General features: G+C 41.5%; 1 protein-coding gene across 1 annotated transcript; it reads left to right on the forward strand.

Moving 5' to 3' along the window:
• The first annotated feature begins 712 nt into the window (after positions 1-712).
• serinc2 (serine incorporator 2) lies at positions 713-17917 on the forward strand. Its single transcript, XM_021560271.2, has 10 exons — positions 713-922; positions 3391-3552; positions 3815-4008; positions 4457-4536; positions 8435-8572; positions 8838-9007; positions 9589-9679; positions 9941-10082; positions 15698-15916; positions 16162-17917. Exons 1-10 carry the CDS (start codon positions 884-886, stop codon positions 16298-16300), a joined length of 1374 nt encoding a protein of 457 aa, XP_021415946.1. The 5' UTR covers positions 713-883; the 3' UTR covers positions 16301-17917.
• The last annotated feature ends 4107 nt before the right edge of the window (positions 17918-22024 follow it).

Here is a 22024-nt window from a genome sequence, read left to right on the forward strand (position 1 = left end):
TTTGTTAACAAGAAATTTGTGGAGTGGTTGAAAAACAAGTTTTAATGACTCCAACCTAAGTGTATGTAAAATTCTAACTTCAACTGTAAGTTCACAGATCATTGGTCTTACAGAGGGAACGTATAGGCCTAAAATGGCCTCTTTTATCATGTTTATCTATTTTATTGTCTTTGATACAATACATGTAAAAAGCATATCAAACATCCTAACTCACGGTAAGTTCCTATTTTTGAGAATTGCCTGAACAATCTGAGAAATTGCCCCTGTCTACTCATTTGCCAGCCCAATTACTATAGATAGATTTTTCAGTTGATTAAGGAATCTGTAAGTAGCTGCTACAGATGACTTCTTAACTACTCTAACAACATAACATCAAGTATCAAGTGCAAACAAGTCCAACTGGGGTAAATGGACCATGTTTTAATGCTGATGCTTCTCCCTTCTGATGTGGAATAATCAGGGAAAGAGGTGATTTACACATTTGACTGTCCAGGATTTATCAACACGCATGAAGATTATTTATAGGTGAATGTGTGTGTGTCTTCCACTTATTACAGTATACGGTTGTTTTTAATATAAAAATGTAATTCTGAACTTTAAACCTCAGTTAGAATGTGAGCTATTTACATTGCTAAATTATTAAACGCATCAGCAGCTGATTAGTCCAGATGATGGATTGAAGACACCCATGGACATATCACCGTCGACGGTGTTGAGTTACAGTCTAACAAAAGGGTGTACCTGATTCTTCAGACACGCCCTGTTGCTGCTTTGATAGCGTCGAAGGAAACTACGCGTAGTTCAACAACGTTTTCAAGTAACTTGTTGACAATTTGGAGTTTTCTTCGTTTAATTAGGACTGGGGTATTCGTTCTAAACTGAAATGGGAGCGTGTATGGCATTGTGTTCAATCGCTAGCTGTGTAAGTATAAATTATTGAACTTCCTATTTGTCATTTTGCTCACTTTGTTAGAGTGAGAGTGTGCAACGACGTTTGTTTTTGGGTCCTTATGTAAACACAGACACTGTTTTCCCAGTATATTCTAATATGTTATGTTGATCTGACGTGGTTTTAAATACTTTCGTTTGAAAACAGACACTTGTTTTGTCGGACAATTAACATGGTTTTATTTGCTGAAGAAGTCAGCAGTTTCATGTTAGGCTAATTTCCTGTTTCTATGCAGTTTCAGTGCGTCACGCTGTCCCCTCCCACCCCAAATCATCTGCGTGACTGAAATGATTCCTTTTCATATTCGATTCCATGTTGCGGGCGAATTCAATAATAATGTTTAGTATATTTGTTAGTCACTGAACGTTTTCTAAGCCTGCTTGAGCAATAGAACGTGAATTTCATCCAATTTTGGGGACCCCCACACCACTAAAATGACCATGCAGAGAGTGTTAGGCCTATTGACCCTTTCTATTGAAGAGTTTATACCACATTCTTACGTCACCATAAAGCCCTGTGTCTGTTTTACCTACAATGGCTACACCCTTTGAGAAAAAGCTTGTAACTACTGCTCCACTTTATGGCCTACCCTGGTGCATACAGCCTGCATTTGGAAAGAATTCAGACCCTTGACATGGTCCACATTTTGTTACTTTACAGCCTTATTCTAAAATTGATTTTTTTTAAATAATCTCAATCTACCCACAATACCCCATAATGACAAAGTGAAAACATGTTTTTAGAAATTTTAGCAAATGTATTCAAAATTTAAAAAAAACATACCTTATTTACATAATTATTCAGACCCTTTGCTATGAGACTTGAGCTCAGGTGCATCCTATTCCCATTGATCATCCTTGAGATGTTTCTACAACTTGATTGGAGTCCACCTGTGATACATTCAATTGATTTGACATGTTTTGGAAAGGCATACACCTGTCTATATAAGGTCCCACAGTTGACAGTGCTTAAGGTCCCACAGTTGACAGCTCTGAGACAAGATTGTGTCGAGGCACAGATCTGGGGAAAGGTAACAAAACATTTCTTCAGCAATGAAGGTCCCCAAGAACACAGTGGCCTCCATCATTCTTAAATGTAAGAAGTTTGGAACCACCAAGACTCTTCCTAGAGCTGTTTTTCAGGGACTGGGAGACCAGTCAGGATCGCCGGGGAAAGATGGACGGAGTAAAGTACAGAAAACCTTGATGAAAACCTGCTGCAGAGTGCTCAGGACCTCAGACTGGGGGTGACGGTTCAACTTCCAACAGGACAACAACCCTGACCACACAGCCAAGACAATGCAGGAGTGGCTTCGGGTCAATTTTTATGTCCTTGAGTGACCCAGCCAGACCCCATACTTAAACCCAATCGAACATCTTTGGAGAGACCTGAAAATAACTGTGCACCGACACTCCCCATCCAACTTGACGGAGCTTGAGAAGAATGGGAGAAACTCCCCAAATACAAGCTTGTAGCGTCATCCCCAAGAAGACTCCGCTGTAATCGCTGCTAAAGGTGTTGTAACAAAGTACTGAGTAAAGGGTCTGAATACTTATGTAAATGTGAGATTTCAGTTTTTTATATTATATAAATTTCAAAAAACCTGCTTTTTTGCTTTGTCATTGTGTATGTTGAAATGGGGGGAATAATACATTTCTGAATGCACTGTAACATGCAATCATTTAATGAAGGATGGCTGATCCTTCCCAGCTACCACATAATAGGCTTCCCTGTGCTTGACTAAACTATGCTTCACACATCTCTGGGCTGATCCAGCTTATACCTCTAGTTCACACAGCATCTCTTGACTTGACAGTCTTCATGAATCATCAGAGAGCAGTGAGATGCCTCCCAAGGAGCATTGTCCTTCTGTGACCTCATACAACACATACACACCACTGGGGTCTTCCTCAATTCATCAGTCCTGATTGCTCCAGTTCCTCTCCACGCTTCTTCTTAAAACACATTGGAAAGGGACCTTGGATCTCCACCAATATGTTATGAGGGAAAACAAGGAATCATGAGAAAGAGCATGCATCAGACGGCTGTGTTAGTGTTCATTGCTGTACTGTAATTGTATGAGTGGCAGCCTCTGTCATTGTCACTGGCAGGATTACCTTCAATACAACTAACAGTTGTCCGGGCTCATTTGGATGGGAAACGCAATGGTTGCCGTGACAATTTGTTTTGTTTTTTAAAGCTTATCAAATTGTCACTTTACAGTGAAACGCTTGCTTAAGAACCTTTCCCAACGATGCAGAGTTTTATATTATTAAATAGTAACCAACACTAGGAATACAATACACAGGAATGGAGCTGTATAAAGGGAATAACGGGCAGTGGCGCACAGTAGATTTGTTGCAAACACACAAACCATGCATGTATTTGCCAGATTATCTCTCTGGCACACCCAAAATTTGACTTGTCTGCAATCTATCTAGGCATCATGTCTGTGTGGCTCCGCTCCCTGTCTGCTGTCAGGATGCTGTCCCTCCACCTACAACTCCACTGTGTCCCGGCTGGCCTTCTCCTTCCTGCTGCTGCTGGGGTCCCTGGTCTCTGTCATCATGATCCTACCTGGCATGGAGGCTCAGCTCAAGAAGGTAACACCACATAACACAACCCTGGTCTTGGTTGCTTGATGAGGAGCATTGCCTGAAACCTACACATTTGTGTTAGCTCCCTGAACTAGTGCCAAGGTTTTAGCTCAGTGGGTTAACACAGACTTGTGGCTTGCAGGAGACTGGTTCTTACCCAGTTGGTGTCACAAGTTGGTGTAGAAGGCCCTGTGGTTGACAACTTTTTGACCTGTGTTACGTAGATTGTTGGTTCAATTCTTACTATGTTTCTTCACTGATCTATCAGATACCTGGGTTCTGTGTTGGTGGAACTTCCATAACCATACCAGGCATTGAAAACAAGGTGAACTGTGATGTCATCGTGGGCTACAAGTCTGTGTACCGCATGTGCTTTGCCATGGCCTGCTTCTTCTTCCTGTTCTCCATCATCATGATCCGTGTTCGCAGCAGCAAGGACCCCCGAGCCTCACTACAGAACGGGTATGTAGCAGACTTTTATTGTAGTGGATAGTGATCTTTGGGAATACATTGCCCTCTGCTGGCCAGTCCAGGGCAGTGAAGCATCTCCCCCACACCCTTATTTGTTTACATACCAGTATAAAATATTGCATTCTTGTTTGTATCCTGGCAAGGAAACAAAACACGAAGCGGATATAACTTCTTTAGGAAAGAAACACTGTTGGAAACAAACATTGTGGTGTCATCCAGAGTCACATTTATTTATTTTACAAGCTATAGCACAATGTTTTACATACAGCAGGAGCAAATAGGTTGGCCTGCTAAATTCATTTTTTTAGCCATGGAAAAAAACTTTGCGATATTGCCCTATAAAATATGACCAGTATTTTATTAATGGCGTACAGACACATGACTTGTTTTTTGTATGAAGTGATGTATTGAATGAATGCTTGTGGCTTTGTCCTCTCAGATTCTGGTTCTTCAAGTTCCTTATACTGGTGGGAATAACTGTAGGAGCCTTCTTCATTCCAGATGGGACATTCAACACAGGTATACTCTATTATATTACTTCAATGTTAAATAGCTTCCTCAACACTAATAACCAGTGGCAATTTTAACTAAAATATTGGTGGGGAAAACGCAACCGACGACGCTCGTGCATCAAAACTACGACACTGGCTACACACAGAATCATAAAACACGGGACGAGATGTTAACTGTCCATTGTGCCAATAGATGGAATGCACTCGCATGAGATTTGCCGTGATGTTGACAGAGTGGCATGGGAGGTTTATTTCTTAGACTGGGTTAAGATGTCAATTTTGGGACACATCCTCAGTAGTGTGCCTTCGAATCAGTGGGTCTTTTGGCCTTTAATCACTAAACACCCTCATCAAAGGTGGCCAGCTAAAGGGTGATCAAGCCTTAGCTTGTGTCCCATGCCCAATTAAGATGTCCCACGGGACTATGCAAGGCAGGGGCGTCCTCTTCCCTGATCCAGCCCTACAGCTGACCGCATACCTCATATGCCCTCCTCAAGTTGGAGGGATCTGAATTGGGTTCTCAGGTGGGGGTGGGGGGTCATGAAGTTATAGCCCAGCAAGGGTCCTTCCGTTTGATCCAGATCCACTGGCTGCCTCTTTCAGCTGCTTGAGAAACTGCTCTGACGGTCTGCCGCAGAGCCTGTCCATCGATTCCAAGTTCTTTCAGCAACCTGATGGTGGAAGAAGCCACGAATACTCTGCATCCCACTTCAACTGGCCAGACTTCTGCATTCCAGCCACGCTGAGTTGCGTCTGCTGCCAACTCTGTGTAACGCAGTTTCTTACGCTCGTAGGCCTCTTCAACAGAGTTTTCCCACGGGACTGTGAGCTCTATGATGTACATAGCCTTTTGTGAAGGGGACCAGAGTACCATGTCTGGCTTAAGGTTGGTAGAAGCAATCTCAGGTGGAAGAATTAGTTGCTGGCCAATATTGACAAGCATCTTCCAGTCCCGGGCCATGGCTAGGTGTCCAGTTTCTGGCTTCGTAGGAGGATACTTGGGCCTTTTCTGTCCCTCCCGGATGAATGTTGTTGTTTTGACGGGATTGCTTGTTTTTGGAGGTAATGAATTGGTTGCACTCCTCTTGGTCTCAAGTGCTGCAGCCAGGCTCTTGAGGACCTGATTGTGCCTCCAGATGTAGCGGCCTTGTGAGAGGCTGGTCTTGCAACCTGTCATTATATGCCTGAGAGTCGCTGGAGCTGGGCAGAGGGGGCAGGTCGGGTCCTCGCCATACCATTGATGTAGATTTTTTTGGTGATGGAAGCACATCATAAACAGCTCTTATGATGAAGCTGATGTTGCTTGCCTCCATTTGCCAAAGCTCACTCCAGTTGATCTTTCTCCTCTCCAGGCCTTCCCACCGCGTCCATTGCCCTTGTTTAGCAAGAGAGACAGCCTTTGCACTTCTTGCAGTCTCCTCCTGTCTGCGCACCTCCTCGACCACCAGCTTCCTGCGTTCAGATGTTGTTGCCTTATGGAACGTTGGTTTGCTTGCTGCCAGGCCAAAGCCTCCTCTTCCATGCTGGATATTCCCCACAATGTCTTGGTGTCTCAGGGCTGATGTTGCTTGCTGCACAGCCTTGGATGATGTCCATTTCCGTCCAATGCACTAATAACCAATCCCAGAAATTAGTTTGGCGTTAAAACATTTGGGTTATTAACAGTTTAAGGCTACTTCCCTTATCTTTAGCTTATATTGCACGAAAGACCACAGTAATCGAGCATACTTTTTACAAAGTAAACTTAGCTAGTAATCGGTCTGCAATATTGCAACACTGCGTGTGTCTGCCTGTTACGAAGGGGCCTGGTTAACAATATGCAACATTTGCATAAGGGAATGCTATTCCCTTCATCTATTGTACAGTTATATCAAAGATGTATAACTCTTCTTCTACATGTGGTTCCATGTGTATTAGTTTGCCATCAAACATCAACAATAAGACATAGTCTATAGGATATTATAGCTAGCCTACCTTAAAATAGATGGTAGCCACTGCTTCATGATCCACCACCAACCACATAATGATCAAATCAAATTTATTTATATAGCCCTTCGTACATCAGCTGATATCTCAAAGTGCTGTACAGAAACCCAGCCTAAAACCCCAAACAGCAAGCAATGCAGGTGTAGAAGCACAGTGGCTAGGAAAAACTCCCTAGAAAGGCCAAAACCTAGGAAGAAACCTAGAGAGGAACCAGGCTATGTGGGGTGGCCAGTCCTCTTCTGATAAGTTTGAAATTGATTTGCTAGGAGATAGCAAAGTTAGTTGACATTAGAGGTCGACCGATTTAGGATTTTTCAACACCGATTATTGGAGGACCAAAAAAGCTGATACCAATTAATCGGACAATAAATACATTTTTACAAATTATTTAATTGAATTTATTTGTAATAATGACAATTACAATTACTGAATGAACACTTATTTTAACTTAGTATAATACATCAATAAAATCAATTTAGCCTCCAAATAAATAATGAAACATGTCAATTTGGTTTAAGTAATGCAAAAACAAAGTGTTGGGGGAGAAAGTAAAAGTGCAATATGTGCCATGTAAAAAAGCTAACGTTTAAGTTCCTTGCTCAGAACATGAGAACACATGAAAGCTGGTGGTTCCTTTTAACATGTCTTCAATATTCCCAGGTAAGAAGTTTTAGGTTGTAGTTATTACAGGAATTATAGGACTATTTCCCTCTATACCATCTGTATTTCATATACCTTTGACTATTGGATGTTCTTATAGGCACTTTAGTATTGCCAGTGTAACAGTATAGCTTCCATCCCTCTCCTCGCTCGAACCAGGAACACATCGACAACAGCCATCCTTGAAGCAGCGTTACCCATGCAGAGCAAGGTGTGATTATGATTGTTTTTTACAAGATAAGTTTAATGCTAGCTAGCAACTTACCTTGGCTTACTGCATTCGCGTAACAGGCAGGCTCCTCGTGGAGTGCAATGTAATCAGGTGGTTAGAGCGTTGGACTAGTTAACTATAAGGTTGCAAGATTGAATCCCCGAGCTGACAAGGTAATCTGTCGTTCTGCCCCTGAACAAGGCAGTTAACCCAGTGTTCCTAGGCCGTCATTGAAAATAAGAATGTGTTCTTAACTGACTTGCCTAGTTAAATAAAGATTAAATAAAGGTGTAAAAAAATAAATAATAATCTTCCAAATCGGTGTCCAAAAATACAGATTTCCGATTGTTATGAAAACTTGAAATCAGCCCTAATTAATCGGCCATTCCGATTAATCGGTCGACCTCTAGTTGACATATTTCACCTAGCTTGAAGACATGGTAAACAACTAGCTAGCTATGACATTGACACATCAGTCCAATCAAAATTACACAGCATAAAACCTTGCTTTATCTGTGGCCAATAGCATTGAGCTTTCATGGGTGGGCACTTCTACTGTAAACCAATGGAGCACTGAATAAGGGCTTCTGATGGCTCGCTCTCCCAGTAGATGCTGCGGTCAGGTAGTGTCCCCATGAGTGGACATACCCTCAGCCAAACACGCGCAACCAGAGAAGTTCAACAACGCCTGCGCTCTGTACTTTCTTTGTCTGACCCTCCACCACAGAAAGCACTGAGCAAGGCTGGAACAGTTACATTTTGGGGTTGCATTTTGGGGCTGCCTGACTCAACAAAAATGTACCAATACAATGGGAAAGCGACCACATACTTTATTAGATCAAGCTTCTTTAAAAAAATAATTTAAATTGTTTGCTAACTGATATGATATATTATTGTGACATGAAATAACAGAATTGCATGCAAATCTCCTGGATATTGGTGGGCGCGGCCCAAGTGACGCATCGCCACTGCCAATGACGTGTAGTCAATTATGGTAAATGAATCACCCATTGCACATTTAGTCTTAACAACTCACCGTGTGTTCCAGTGTGGTTCTACTTTGGCGTAGTGGGTTCCTTCATCTTCATCATCATCCAACTGATCCTGCTGGTGGATTTTTCTCACACCTGGAACCAGTCCTGGCTGGAGAATGCTGAGGAGGGAAACAGCAAGTGCTGGTTTGCAGGTACTGATTGTTAATACAGTCTGCTAATTTTAAATTAGTGTTGTCTACCTCCATTTAAGTTTACTTTTTGTCAATGTTTTCTCCAGGTTTGGGGTCAGTTCTATTTTTATTCAGTCAGTTCAGGAAGTAAACTGACATTTCCCTGAGTTCCTGACAAATATTGCTATTTCAGTTTAATTCCTGAATTGAAGACAAATTGACCCTGGTTTTCTAGTGCAAATGAAAAATAATTTAATGTGATATTCTTATGTTTCCCCTCCCACAGCTCTCCTGTCGTTCACGGTGCTACACTATGCCCTGGCCTTCTCTGCTGTGGTCTTGTTCTATGTCTATTACACCACGGGAGATGACTGCACTGAACACAAGATCTTCATTAGCCTTAACTTAATCTTTTGCATCATCATCTCCATTGTTGCCATCCTGCCCAAAGTTCAGGTGAGGTTTCAGTCTCGAAAGATCGAAACATGCACACTGAAAGTTCCCACAGTTTTTTATAGAGTACAATGTTTCTTTGAGGAACAAGACTGAAACAGCCTGCACTCCTTGAAATACATACACATACTGAAGTTCATTCTGGAGTGTAAATATTAGCAATGTTTGCAATTATCAAAGATCATCAAAATGTTAACTACAATATTTAACTGAGTTATAGATCTGTTATTCTCATTGAAAGCACAATTAAGTGGTAGATCTGTTCTATCTGCGCTATTTCTATGCTTAAGTTTAGTTTTTGTCTTTTGATTTTGTACACCCGTTTCAAACAGCTGAAAATACAATATTTTTGGTCATGGAAATTATATTTCACAGCTGTAGTGATACAAGGATTTTCTACACAATGACTGCTTGTATTGTCACACAGAAATTAGGCAAACTGTTTGAACTTTAGCAACCAGGAAATGGTCGTGCAATATCTGCATATTGCACCTGTGAACAATGTGTTCATGTGAATGTTGAACAGTTAGACTAATGTGTCATGTCTGTCTTGTTTATTTACTTATGTATTTTTTTTCCCCCAGGAGGCCCAGCCTAGCTCAGGCCTGCTCCAGGCCTCCCTCATTTCCCTCTACACCATGTATGTCACATGGTCTGCCATGACCAACAACCCCAGTAAGTTTCATCATGACCATACTGATGACCCTGTTCAGAATCATGGTTCACAATGCTCGTAACCCTGACTCACATGGCTGCATACTGACTCATGGAATTCATGTAATGCGAAGTCTGCAACAAAGACTGTGAAGAAGCATATTTTACCTGAAATGAGTTGCAACCAAAAATCACGAGAGCAAAAAATAGATGTGACTCTCGTTTTAAAAGCATAACATTTTGGCCTTCATCGGTATGGCAGTATTATCTTTCTTCCTACAGACCGTAAGTGTAACCCCAGCCTGCTGAGTCTGGTCAACAACACCCCCAGCCCTACACCTGCCCCAGGACAAGAGGTCCAGTGGTGGGATGCACAGGGCATCATAGGACTGGTCATCTTCTTCTTCTGCACACTGTACGCCAGGTATGACATCACAACCTAGAGTAAGGTTCTCTCCAATCCTGGGGACCCACAGGCAGTGGTGGAAAAGGTACCCAAAAGCCATACTTGAGTAAAAGTAAAGATACCTTTCAGGAAAACGACTCATTTAGAAGATAGTCACTCATTAGACTTTTACTCGAGTAATAGTCTAAAAGTACATTTTAATATCAGCTACTTTAAGTATGAAATGTTAGCGCCATAAATCCGAAAAGCAAAAACAGACAGATCTTTTATTTGGTTTTAGCTTTTCTGGAAGGTAAGTCTTACGGATGCAAAAAGTGCTCAGATAACACTTAAAAAGACATCTCTTACAGACAAAATATAGCCACTAAACATAAGCAGTTACAATCAGTCACTTTGCTTGAGAATTTTTTTTGTATAGAACCCTATAGTTCGTTTTTTTTAAGGTAACTCAAAGTACATGTACAGATCTGCACACAACCTCACTGTAGGAATATGAGGACATCACCACTGATGGAACTGGATTCGAAATCAGTGTGTCAGGTCATACCTTTAACATGAACACCTATGACTTGTGAATTTTAAATGTGACAAAACGCATAAGGCATCCATCCCTTTCCTTGGGCTTGCTAGCATTAAGGTGTCATTACTTGAAGTTTAATTTGCAGTTCATCTTCAGTAAAATATGTTTTTCAAAGTTTCTGGAATCTAGCCCTGCTCTCATTGGGCTGAAAACAAATCCTGCAATGCTGAACAGCCTTTCACATGCAGTTGAGGCAGGCAAGAGTGTGTTCAACCTCAGACTGCTGGGAAGGACTTGAGCAACTCCCTATGATCAGCTGAACAGGCCAGGTATCTGTCCAGCTGTTTGGAGCTTAATTGTGCTTGAGATGTCTTCATGGCACCAGTTCATCAGAAGGACCATCACCTAGCTGCAGGGTTCTTCCATGTGGTCCTTGATGTAGTACATTCCTGAAATACAAGGAAGATGACAATAGAAATCATGCAGTTATGTTTTTTGTGAGCCTACATTAATCCATCCCCCATCTATATAAATCGAGCAACAAGGCGAAGTAGGCTGCCCATTGGACTGAACTTGAAAGTCAGGATTGTAGTTTAAATGGCTGCTTCTCAAATCTATGATGTGTCAAAATGTACACTATACAAAAGTTGTTTAGGAATAAAATATTGTTAATGAACCACATTTTGTTTTAACCATTCTGATGGTGGCGTCATCCTTCGTCCAAGTTGTGAATTTGGGGAAAAGGATTGCAGCTGCGATCAGCTCAGGTTCTTGAAAAGTGGCTGACGTGCTTCGTCAGTCCCAGTTATAGCGCATCCACCAGAGGCTTACAGTACTTCAGGGACAACTTGATTCGGTCAAGTTTTGTGATCAGCAAGTTGATAGCTGGAAGTAGCCACCCTACCTGGACATTGCTTTCAGCCTGAAGGATGTTGATGGCCTTTGCCCCTGGGCTCATGGTGGAAGCATACTCTGTGGGGAAGGTGACTTCAGCTGGGTTGAACCTGCGGAAGAAAAAAAAATACTACTGTTTCCCAACCTACAAAGGGGACCACTAACAATTTCACCTGATTTAACAACTGTAATCAATGGCTGGATGAGTAGTTGACTAAATGATAGTGTATGGCAACAATATGTGAAACGGTTATTATTCCCCAAGCAAAGGGTCAGGAAATACTGCAACCTATTTATGATATTCAAGACCTTACATTATAAAATACAATCCTTACTTACATTGGAACCTTGAACTCTGTGCAGAGAACTGACGGCAACCTCTCCTTTGACGATCCTCAGTCTTTCTACAACCATGAACCAGGAGTTCCACCTTGTAGCATTCGGGCTTCGCTGCTGGAGGTCGCAAGTATCTTCATTGGTTTTGGCTGCAAGTGTAGATCTCCTGCATTTGTTCCAAAGTGCTTGGCACTTGCCAAATGTTGAACAGAACACTTTATTTTGTAAGCCTCACTGGATGTTGCTTTCGGAGCATTGCCTGTAGAGCCTTAGTGGAGTAGGTGGCAAGCACAACACTGGTGCTTCGGCAGCTGGTACTTTCAACCATCTACATTCAGGATTGTTGCCACATCAATCTCCTCTTGTTCCTTTTCACCATCGTCCTGGCTAGCTGCCAGTGCTTCGACTGCCTCGTTGTTTTCACCTTCTCCAAAAACTTGTAAAGCTTTGAATAAGGTTGTCTGTTCTCACAAAGACTATCTTACTCTGGGTTTCGAACTCAGAATGGATGTCATTTAGGGCGCCTGCCAACACGTCAAAGGTGTGCGATCCTCTCAACTGTTTACAGGCCAGGGCTGCAGAGCATCTGAGACTGTCAGGGTCTATCCAATGGGCTGTAACACCAATGAAGCTCCGTCTTCTTGCAGACCAGCAGTCGGTGGTGGTGGCGTTGTGGTCAACTCCTCTCATGCCCTCAGTCACCTTAATTAATCCTGGAGTGCAGTGTGGGCCTTTAATGGTTCTTGTTCTACTACAGCGAATAGTTGGAGCCCTTGGACCATATACTTCACTACAGCTTTGTCGATGGATTTGAGACGCTGCCTTCAATAATGTGCTCTGCTTGATGGTGGCGGGAGTGTGAGGCATGTTCTCTTCAATGTGTTTGCTGTCAGTTCTCTAAAAATCTTAAGATGGTGTATGTGCTTTCTCTGAAAAAAAAAAAAATAATAATAATAATAATAATAAAATACAGTTACTTAACTAGGTAACTCCCATCACCAAATACTTAAGGTATAGGATCCTAATTTTAACGCTATAAACAACATTAGATAAGTGAGTTTGACCAATGAATATTACAATGTTCATTGATCTAGCTAAAATAAGTCTACAGTAATTAGCTAGGTGAGAAGAACAACTTTATCAACTAACACAAGGAATAACATTTCTAGCTAAACTAGTGAGTGTTAGCTAACATTGGAAACCTAACGTTAGCTAGCTTGACCAGGAGTGTTTTAGAGAAAAGGGTATTTAGCTTGACTAACGTTACATGCTGACCACACCGCTCACGTCGCGTGCTCGAGCGTTGCAAAATAAATGTAAAAATCTGTTATTCAATTATTGCGCCAACGAGCGTCTGCGTTGCCATCTCCTCATTGGTTTTACCCACATGGGTGACTGAAAGACAAACGAGGTTGGTGGCGGTAATGCACTTCATTTATGAAAGTTGCCAATGGCAATGTAAAGGGAAGGAAGAGAGATGACTAGAAATTATTTGGTTGCCGGTTTTATGTTGATTAATTGGCAGAGTAGAGGACTTTGCATTTCAGGTGAAATAACAACTCAATGTTTATATCCCAGGACAAATTATCTAGAAAGTGCAAGCTAACTAGTGAAATTGCCATAAATGTTTAATGCTTTTCGAACTGTCCCCAAGTTCGGAGTTTGTTTTGATCATTAAACCTGCATGTCGTGTTTGGTGTGGGGCGACAAAATGTATGTATGCATGATGGCGCATGCTCGCAGCCGGTTTGGGTTCGGTGTTAGCTGATGGAAATGTGACCAGATTCGGACTAGTGTAGCACTCCGTATTTTCAACATTGTTTAAGAAATATTACCATTACCAACAGTGCTCTTGTGATCAAGCCATCAATGTTTTGTGATTATTGGTGTTGTAAAAATGTTAGCTAATGGGTTAGCAATTAGCATGTTTGACATTTTAGTGGAAATACTACAACTATCAGCATTTTGATAGCAACATTAGCAAATCTGTTAGCTATATTTCAGAGGTAAAAGGTTCGCTATTAAATGTGTGGTATGTCGCGCAGTCGAATTTTACGATATACAGCGTGTCCTACAAAAATGTGTATACATATTACCTTTTTGAAAACTCAATTTACATAAATTGCAATAAAAATCGGTGGTCAGCTAGCTAGAAGGGTGTCTTTAGTCGCAAAACTTAGTTATTTTCCAGTCCATTTAAATGTTGCGCTCAAGTTTACTTAGTCCTCCAACCGCTAGTGTGTCCAAAGTTGGGGGCTGTGCGTTATTTGGGGGGAATTGGCTATGTCAGTTCGATTTGCGTTAATGTCAGTTAACAAAGCTTCCCAAATCTGGGCACATTTTTAGCCAGCTAAAGTAGGTAGTTAAACTATTTAGGTGTAGGATTAGCTAGCATCTAGCTAACTAACACTGCTTGTTGCATTAGCAAACATGGGCTAGTTAGTTTTTAGCAAGCTAACGGCGGCGATTTCTTCGACGCTAGTATTTCCTGAACTTTTGGTAAACCTAACAGACATTTCATCTGATGGAATGAAGGGTTCATCCTGAGAAAATAAAACATTTATTTTAGATACAGCCAAGGGTGTTTGTCCTCCGGAACTGAAACCGGCTGCACGCGTGCATAAATATATTTTGTCCCCCCACACCAAACGCGATCACGACACGCAGGTTAAAATATCAAAACAAACTCTAAACCAATTATATTAATTTGGGGACATGTCGAAAAGCATTAAACAAATATGGCAATTTAGCTAGCTAGCTTGCACATGCTAGCTCATTTGTCCTATTTAGCTAGCTTGCTGTTGCTAGCTAATTTGTCCTGGGATATAAACATTGAGTTGTGCATTTCAGGTGAAATAACAAGGTCCTCTACTCCGCCAATTAATCCACACATAAAACGGTCAACCAAATCATTTCTAGTCATCTCTCCTCCTAGGCTTTTTATTCTCTTGACTTTATATTGCGATTAGCAACTTTCATAAATTAGGTGCATTATCACCACCGACCTCGTCTTTGTCACTCACGTGGGTATAACAAATAAGATGGCACGTGGGTACCTGCTTCAATAAACCAATGAGGAGATTGGAGAGGCAGGACTTGCAGCACGATCTGCTTCAGAAATAGAACTGACTTCTATTTTAGCCCTTGGCAATGCAGACGCTCGTTGGTGCGTGCAGTAATTGAATAATATAGATTCCTAAATGTATTTTGCGACATGAGCGGTGTAGTCAGGTGGTAAAGCGATGTCGGACATGATTGAGTAGATTACTGTTTTGCGAGTGACAGCCTCCCAGTGGGTGGGGTTTATACTTAAGGGCCCTTGGGTTTGCCCAAACATATGAGGATTGGCTCAACTCTGCTTGTTTGTCGTCGCCTGCTGCCTAGCTAAACGAGTTCACCCATCAGTGCGCCGACTCACCGACATTGCTTGTCTTTTTTTTTTTTTCTCCAACATTGTTCGTTTTTTAATTTCTTCCAGCTTCAGGTTGATTTGAATTTGTAGCAAGTAATGAAGGTGTCGGGAAATGTATCGGCGTGAAAGTATACATTTTCTTTTGAAAATGTAGTGAAGTAAAAGTCGACAAATATAAATTGTACAGTACAGATATACCCTAAACTACTTAAGTACAGTAACAAAGTAGAAATACTTTGTTACTTTACACAACTACCCACAGGACTGGACCGGGTACTCTTCGTAGCAGCCCAGACCAGAGACACCTGATCAAAGTACCGTGCTAAATTAAGCCTGTGGATCCCCAGGACTGAATTTGAGAAACACTGGTTCAGAGCTCTTTCAAATGAGATCCAGACCCTTTGAGCCTGTCCACATCACTTACTTTTTTTCCTGACTGGTTTCCTGCTCTTTCCCTCTTCTCGCCTGCAGCATCCGTTCGTCCAACAACACCCAGGTGAACAGGCTGATGCAGACAGAGGAGGACCAGGGTCTGGCTGCAGACGACCACGAGGCGGCCATGGGGGAGGACGGGGTCAGACGGGCTGTGGACAATGAGGAAGATGCGGTCACCTACTCTTACTCCTTCTTCCACTTCAGCCTGTGCCTGGCCTCCCTATACATCATGATGACACTCACCAACTGGTACCAGTAAGTAGCTCTGGTTTTCTTTGGTTATATGTGATGGGAGAGGTATGTGTACAGGTATAACTGCGGTGATTCACATTGTTTAAGACCTGGATACATGCGTCAGCTCCCCAATTTAATGCCAGGGCTTTAGGTCAGCAGGCTTACAGTCTTGTGGTACTCAGACAACCTGATTTTCAAACCAACACAGTCTACTATGTGGTTTTGAGATGGTAAATAAAATGTGATTGATCCTGATTTCTCCCCAGACCTGACGCAGACTACCAGGCCATGCAGAGCAGTATGCCAGCAGTGTGGGTGAAGATTAGCTCTAGCTGGATAGGCTTGGCTCTCTACCTCTGGACCTTGGTAGCTCCTGTCATCCTCTCTAACCGAGACTTCAACTAAAGGCATACACCTTCCATCCAGAGCTGTCCCAAATGGTACCTCTATTCCTAAGTAGGAATAGGGTAGGTGTCTTTTCAGATTTGCTTTACTGTTTGGCATGTTATGAGTCACACTACTGGGTAAAAACATTTTCATTGTGCTGCTTGAAGAAGGGGACCACTGTCGTTTTTTTTATGTCCAGGCTTGTCTCATTGACTAGACATAACATATTAAACAAGAATCTGGGACACTCAAATGAGTATGATAGGCAGCGTTTGGTATGGTTACATAAAACCGGTTACTTAAGGCAAAAACGAAAGGAGGGTGGTTGGCTGGGTGGGTGAATCATCACGGACAATTTTAGATAATTGGCAACTTTGTGACAACTTAATTCTGTTTAGCTACTTTGCAAGTACTTAGCATGCTAGCTACCTTTTAACCTTAATCCTTAAGCATCTAGATGGTCATACCAAGGATCATTTAGCAACTTGATTTAGAATTTTAGGACCCCTTTCGGTATACATAAAATAATGATATCAAGCTTTAATTATTTGAATCAGGTGTGTAGTGCTTGGGCAAAACCCAAAACGTGCACCCCTTGGGATCCCGAGGACCGAGTTTGGGAAACTCTGGTGTAGAGAATCATTGTAACATCTAAACCCTTGTGAAATATACCTTTTTTCCATAACCAAAAATATTGTATTTTCAGCTGTTTGAAGATGGTGTACAAAACCGAAAGTAACACACACAAATGAAACTTCAGAATGGGAAACATAGAAAAGTGACAGATCTATACCACACTTCTATCTGAATTTGGCCCGGTAGCCCAAAAAGTTACACATTGCATATTTCCATAAATGTTTTTACTAGTATCGGGCTACCTTCAGACGAGGCTTCTTGGCATCCTAGAGCAACGTTTTCGTGAGGAACGATTTATTTTATTTATTTATTTTCCCCAAGGATGTCTCATGGTCTGGCAAACACCTCTAGCTTGGCCACCTTCCACCACAAATGCGGAAGGCTGCCATTGGTGGATTGAGACTCAGCCCACGCAAACAAAACGTATCTTTTACAGACAGCTTTGATGGTGTTTTTTGTTGTTGAAATCATTATGCTAACTACATTTCCGCGGGGGTGCGGCTGTCGACTCTAGGGGGTAACTACTAGCCTAGCCAACGTTAGCCGCCTAGCTAACGTTAGTCGCAATAAATTAGAATTTTTAACATTGCATATTGTACAAATTACAATTGGAAACGTACACATTCATATCATACGAAATGGAATATTTCACATACACAAATTAATACCTACCATACCAAACATCATACTAATTTCTGTTTTCCGTTTACTATTTTAAGTCTACCTATGAGTCCAGGTTGTTGTTAGCCATGAGGTTGGTTTTATCATTCTGTTTTTTTTATATACATGCATACAAAAAATTTTGCTTGGTTTGACGCTTAACATATCTGGTCAGCGACTCTACTAAAACGTAAAAGTGCCTTTTTAAACCTACAGATTTGCTACACAATAAACTAGCTTTATATTCAAATGTGTATATGTTTTGTCATACCTTAACAGATTTGTATCTCTAATGCCTCTCCTTATGTTTAAATGTAATAAATCTGATCATCTCTGAAATGTCGTTCTGTTATTTTAAGCATTCATGGTATCCTGTAGGTGGGACTGTTGCCAATCAAATTACTGTATTTCTGCGAGATTCTCTTTGAGATTAGTTCTATGCACCTCTTTCATATAAGTAGAAAGTGCCCTTAGTACTTCTTTTGGGACATATTTTAAGAATTGTGTCTCTGCCATTCTCCCTCAAAAGTGAAAAATGTTAGCTCAATTCGCCAGGACCACCAATGCATAATGTAAAATAATTTTAATCCATAGAGACGTGAAGGAGAAGCTCGTCGGATGTTGATCTCTTCTCGGCTGGGTCCTCATTTGTTACGAATTAAATGGCATTTCCCATGTAATGGCTGCAGCAACTTTAATCAAGTGCTTTACTCTGTTCAACACTACTCCTACTTCATTCTGTCCGCGGGACATTCCAGCACAGGAGAAGTAAAGGAAACAGACCAAAAATGTGTCATCACATGATGTCATCAGTCTAAGCCAACAGGGATTCCAGATCCTCCCATAGCCTCTGGCTTCATTCCATCACCTGACCACAATCACGCTCCAACAGGATTATTCTTATTTCCTTGTGACGCAGGATTTCTCTCTCGAAGGAGGGAGAGTTCCCCATCACAAGATCGGCATGAGGAGGGGGTTTTACACAAGTCCAACGGTGTATTTATTGAGGACCAAATGGGTTCTGGGGTCATCGATCTATTACAATAGATTAGAATCAACTGTGTAGTAGGGTCAGACCAGATTCATGCAGGAGGGAGGATGGCTACTAGCATCCCAGGAGGATTGCTTGGCAACTCTCTGGTATAGAATATAACCCGGCAACTCTCAGTATAGAGCTACTGTCAGGTTATAATCTATACCAGTGGGTTGGCAGGTTAACCTGGCAGCTCTAAGTATGTAACCTAGCAACTCTGGCAGAGTATATAACCTGGCAACTCTCTGGTACACAGTGCTTTCAGAAATTATTCAGACACCTTGACTTTTTCCAGATTTTGTTATAGCATTGTTCTAAATATAATCAGAAATACCTTATTTACATAAGTATTCAGACCCTTCGCTATGAGACTTGGTCAGGGAGGTGACCAAGAACCCGATGGCTACTCTGACAGAGCTCCAGAGTTCCTCTGTGGAGATGGGAAAACCTTCCAGAAGGAAAATCATCTCTGCAGCACTACACCAATCGGGCCTTTTAAGGTAGTGGCCAGACAGAAGCCACTCCTAAGTAAAAGGCACATCACAGCCTGCTTGGAGTTTGCCAAAAGGCAAATAAAGGACTCTCAGACCCTGAGAAACAAGATTCTCTGGTCTGATGAAACCAAGATTTTATTATCTGTCGTGAATGCCAAGTCTGGAGGAAACCTGGCACTATCAATATGGTGAAGCATGGTGGTGGCAGCGTCATGCTTTGAGGATGTTTTTCAGTGGCTGGGACTGGGAGACTAGTCAGGATCGAGGGAAAGATTAACAGAGCAAAGTACAGAGAGATCCTTGATGAAACCTGCTCCAGAGCACTCGATCTCAGACTGGTGCAAAGGTTCACCTTCCAACAGGACAATGACCCTAAGCACACAGTCAAGACAATGCAATGCTCCCCACCCAACCTGACAGAGCTTGCGAGGATTTGCAGAGAAGAATGGGAGAAACTCACCAAATACAGGTGTGCCAAGCTTGTATGGTCATACCCTAGAAGACTTGAGGCTGTAATCGCTGCCAAAGGTGCTTCAACAAAGTACTGAGTAAAGGGTGTGAATACTTATGTTTTCTGTTTAATTTCTGTTTAAAAAAAAATACATTAGCACAACTTACTAAAAACCTGTTTTTGTTTTGTCTTGATTGGGTATTGGGTGTAGATTTGATGAGAGGTGAAAAAACTATTTAATCCATTTTTGGAAAGGCTGTAATGTAACAAAATGTGGAAAAAGTCTAAATGTTCTGAATACTTCCCGAATGCACTATAGGATATAAACTGGCAACTCTCTGGTATATAGTAGTATATAACCTGACAACTCTGGTATAGAATATCACCTGGCAACTCTCTTGTATAGCATCCAACCTGCCAAATCTCTGGTATAGTATATAACCTGGCAATTCTCTGGTATAGTATACAACCTGACACCTCCCTGGTATAGAATACAACCTGACACCTACCTGGTATAGAAGACAACCTGGAAACTCTCTGGTAGAGTATATATACAGTTGAATTCAGAAGTTTACATACACCTTAGCCAAATACATTTCAACTCAGTTTTTCACAATTCCTGATATTTAATCCTAGTAAAAATTCCCTGTCTTAGATCAGTTAGGATCACCACATTATTTTAAGAATGTGAAATGTCAGAATAATAGTAGAGGGAATTATTTATTTCAGCTTTTATTTCTTTCATCACATTCCCAGTGGGTCAGAAGTTTACATGCACTCAATTAGTATTTGGTAGCATTGCCTTCAAATTGTTTAACTTGGGTCAAACGTTTTGGGGAGCCTTTCACAAGCTTCCCACAATAAGTTGGGTGAATTTTGGCCCATTCCCCCCGACAGAGCTGGTGTAACTGAGTCAGGTTTGTAAGCCTCCTTGCTTGTACACGCCTATTCAGTTCTGCCCACAAATGTTCTATGGGATTGAGTTCAGGGCTTTGTGATGGTCACTCCAATATCTTGACATTGTTGTCCTAAAGCCATTTTGCCACAGTGGCTTCTTCCTTACTGAGCGGCCTTTCAGGTTATGTCGATATAGGACTCGTTTTTACTGTGGAAATAGATTATTTTTTATCTGTTTCCTCCAGCATCTTCACAAGGGCCTTTGCTGTTGTTCTGGGATTGATTTGCACTTTTCGCACCAAAATATGTTCATCTCTAGAAGACAGAACGCGTCTCCTTCCTGAGTGGTATAACGGCTGCGTAGTCCCATGGTGTTTATACTTGCGTACTATTGTTTGTACAGATGAACATGGTACCTTCAGGCATTTGGAAAATGCTCCCAAGGTTGAGTCAGACTTGTGGAGGTCTATATTTTTTTTCTGAGGTCTTGGCTGATTTCATTTGATTTTCCCATGATGTCAAGTACAGAGGCACTGAATTTGAAGGTAGGCCTTGAAATACACCCACAGGTACATCTCTAATTGACTCAAATTATGTCAATTAGCCTATCAGAAGCTTCTAAAGCCATGACATCATTTTCTGGAATTTTCCAAGCTGTTTAAAGGCACAGTCAACTTAGTTTATGTAAACTTCTGACCCACTAGAATTGTGATACAGTGAATTATAAGTGAAATAATCTGTCAACAATTGTTGGAAAAATTACTTGTGTCTAACTTACCTGCACTAAGTAGATGCCCTAACTGACTTGCCAAAACTATAGTTTGTTAACAAGAAATTTGTGGAGTGGTTGAAAAACGAGTTTTAATGACTCCAACCTAAGTGTATGTAAACTTCCAACTTCAACTGTATGTTACTAACAAATGATAGGGAAGATTCCCTAGTGGGCTAAGCCGATATGGTGGTTTGGTGGGAAAAAGGAAGTGTGTGTGGATTGAGCGAGAGCGGGAAAGACCAGAGGGATCACTACACACAGTACTATTATAATTATATTATTTTAAATGCTAATCCTTTCCACATGAACATTCACTCATTCGGGAATAATTGCAATCAAGATATATACAGTGGGGCAAAAAAGTATTTAGTCAGCCACCAATTGTGCAAGTTCTCTCACTTAAAAAGATGAGAGAGGCCTGTAATTTTCATCATAGGTACACTTCAACTATGACAGACAAAATGAGATTTTTTTTCTCCAAAAAATCACATTGTAGAATTTTTATGAATTTATTTGCAAATTGTCCAAGACCAAAGAGCTGTCAAAGGACACCAGAAACAAAATTGTAGACCTGCACCAGGCTGGGAAGACTGAATCTGCAATAGGTAAGCAGCTTGGTTTGAAGAAATCAACTGTGGGAGCAATTATTAGGAAATGGAAGACATACAAGACTACTGATAATCTTCCTCGATCTGGGGCTCCACGCAAGATCTCACTCCGTGGGGTCAAAATGATCACAAGAACGGTGAGCAAAAATCCCAGAACCACACAAGGGGTCCAAGTGAATGACCTGCAGAGA

This window comes from Oncorhynchus mykiss, chromosome 32, assembly GCF_013265735.2.
Source record: "Oncorhynchus mykiss isolate Arlee chromosome 32, USDA_OmykA_1.1, whole genome shotgun sequence".
NCBI classification, from domain to species: domain Eukaryota; kingdom Metazoa; phylum Chordata; class Actinopteri; order Salmoniformes; family Salmonidae; genus Oncorhynchus; species Oncorhynchus mykiss.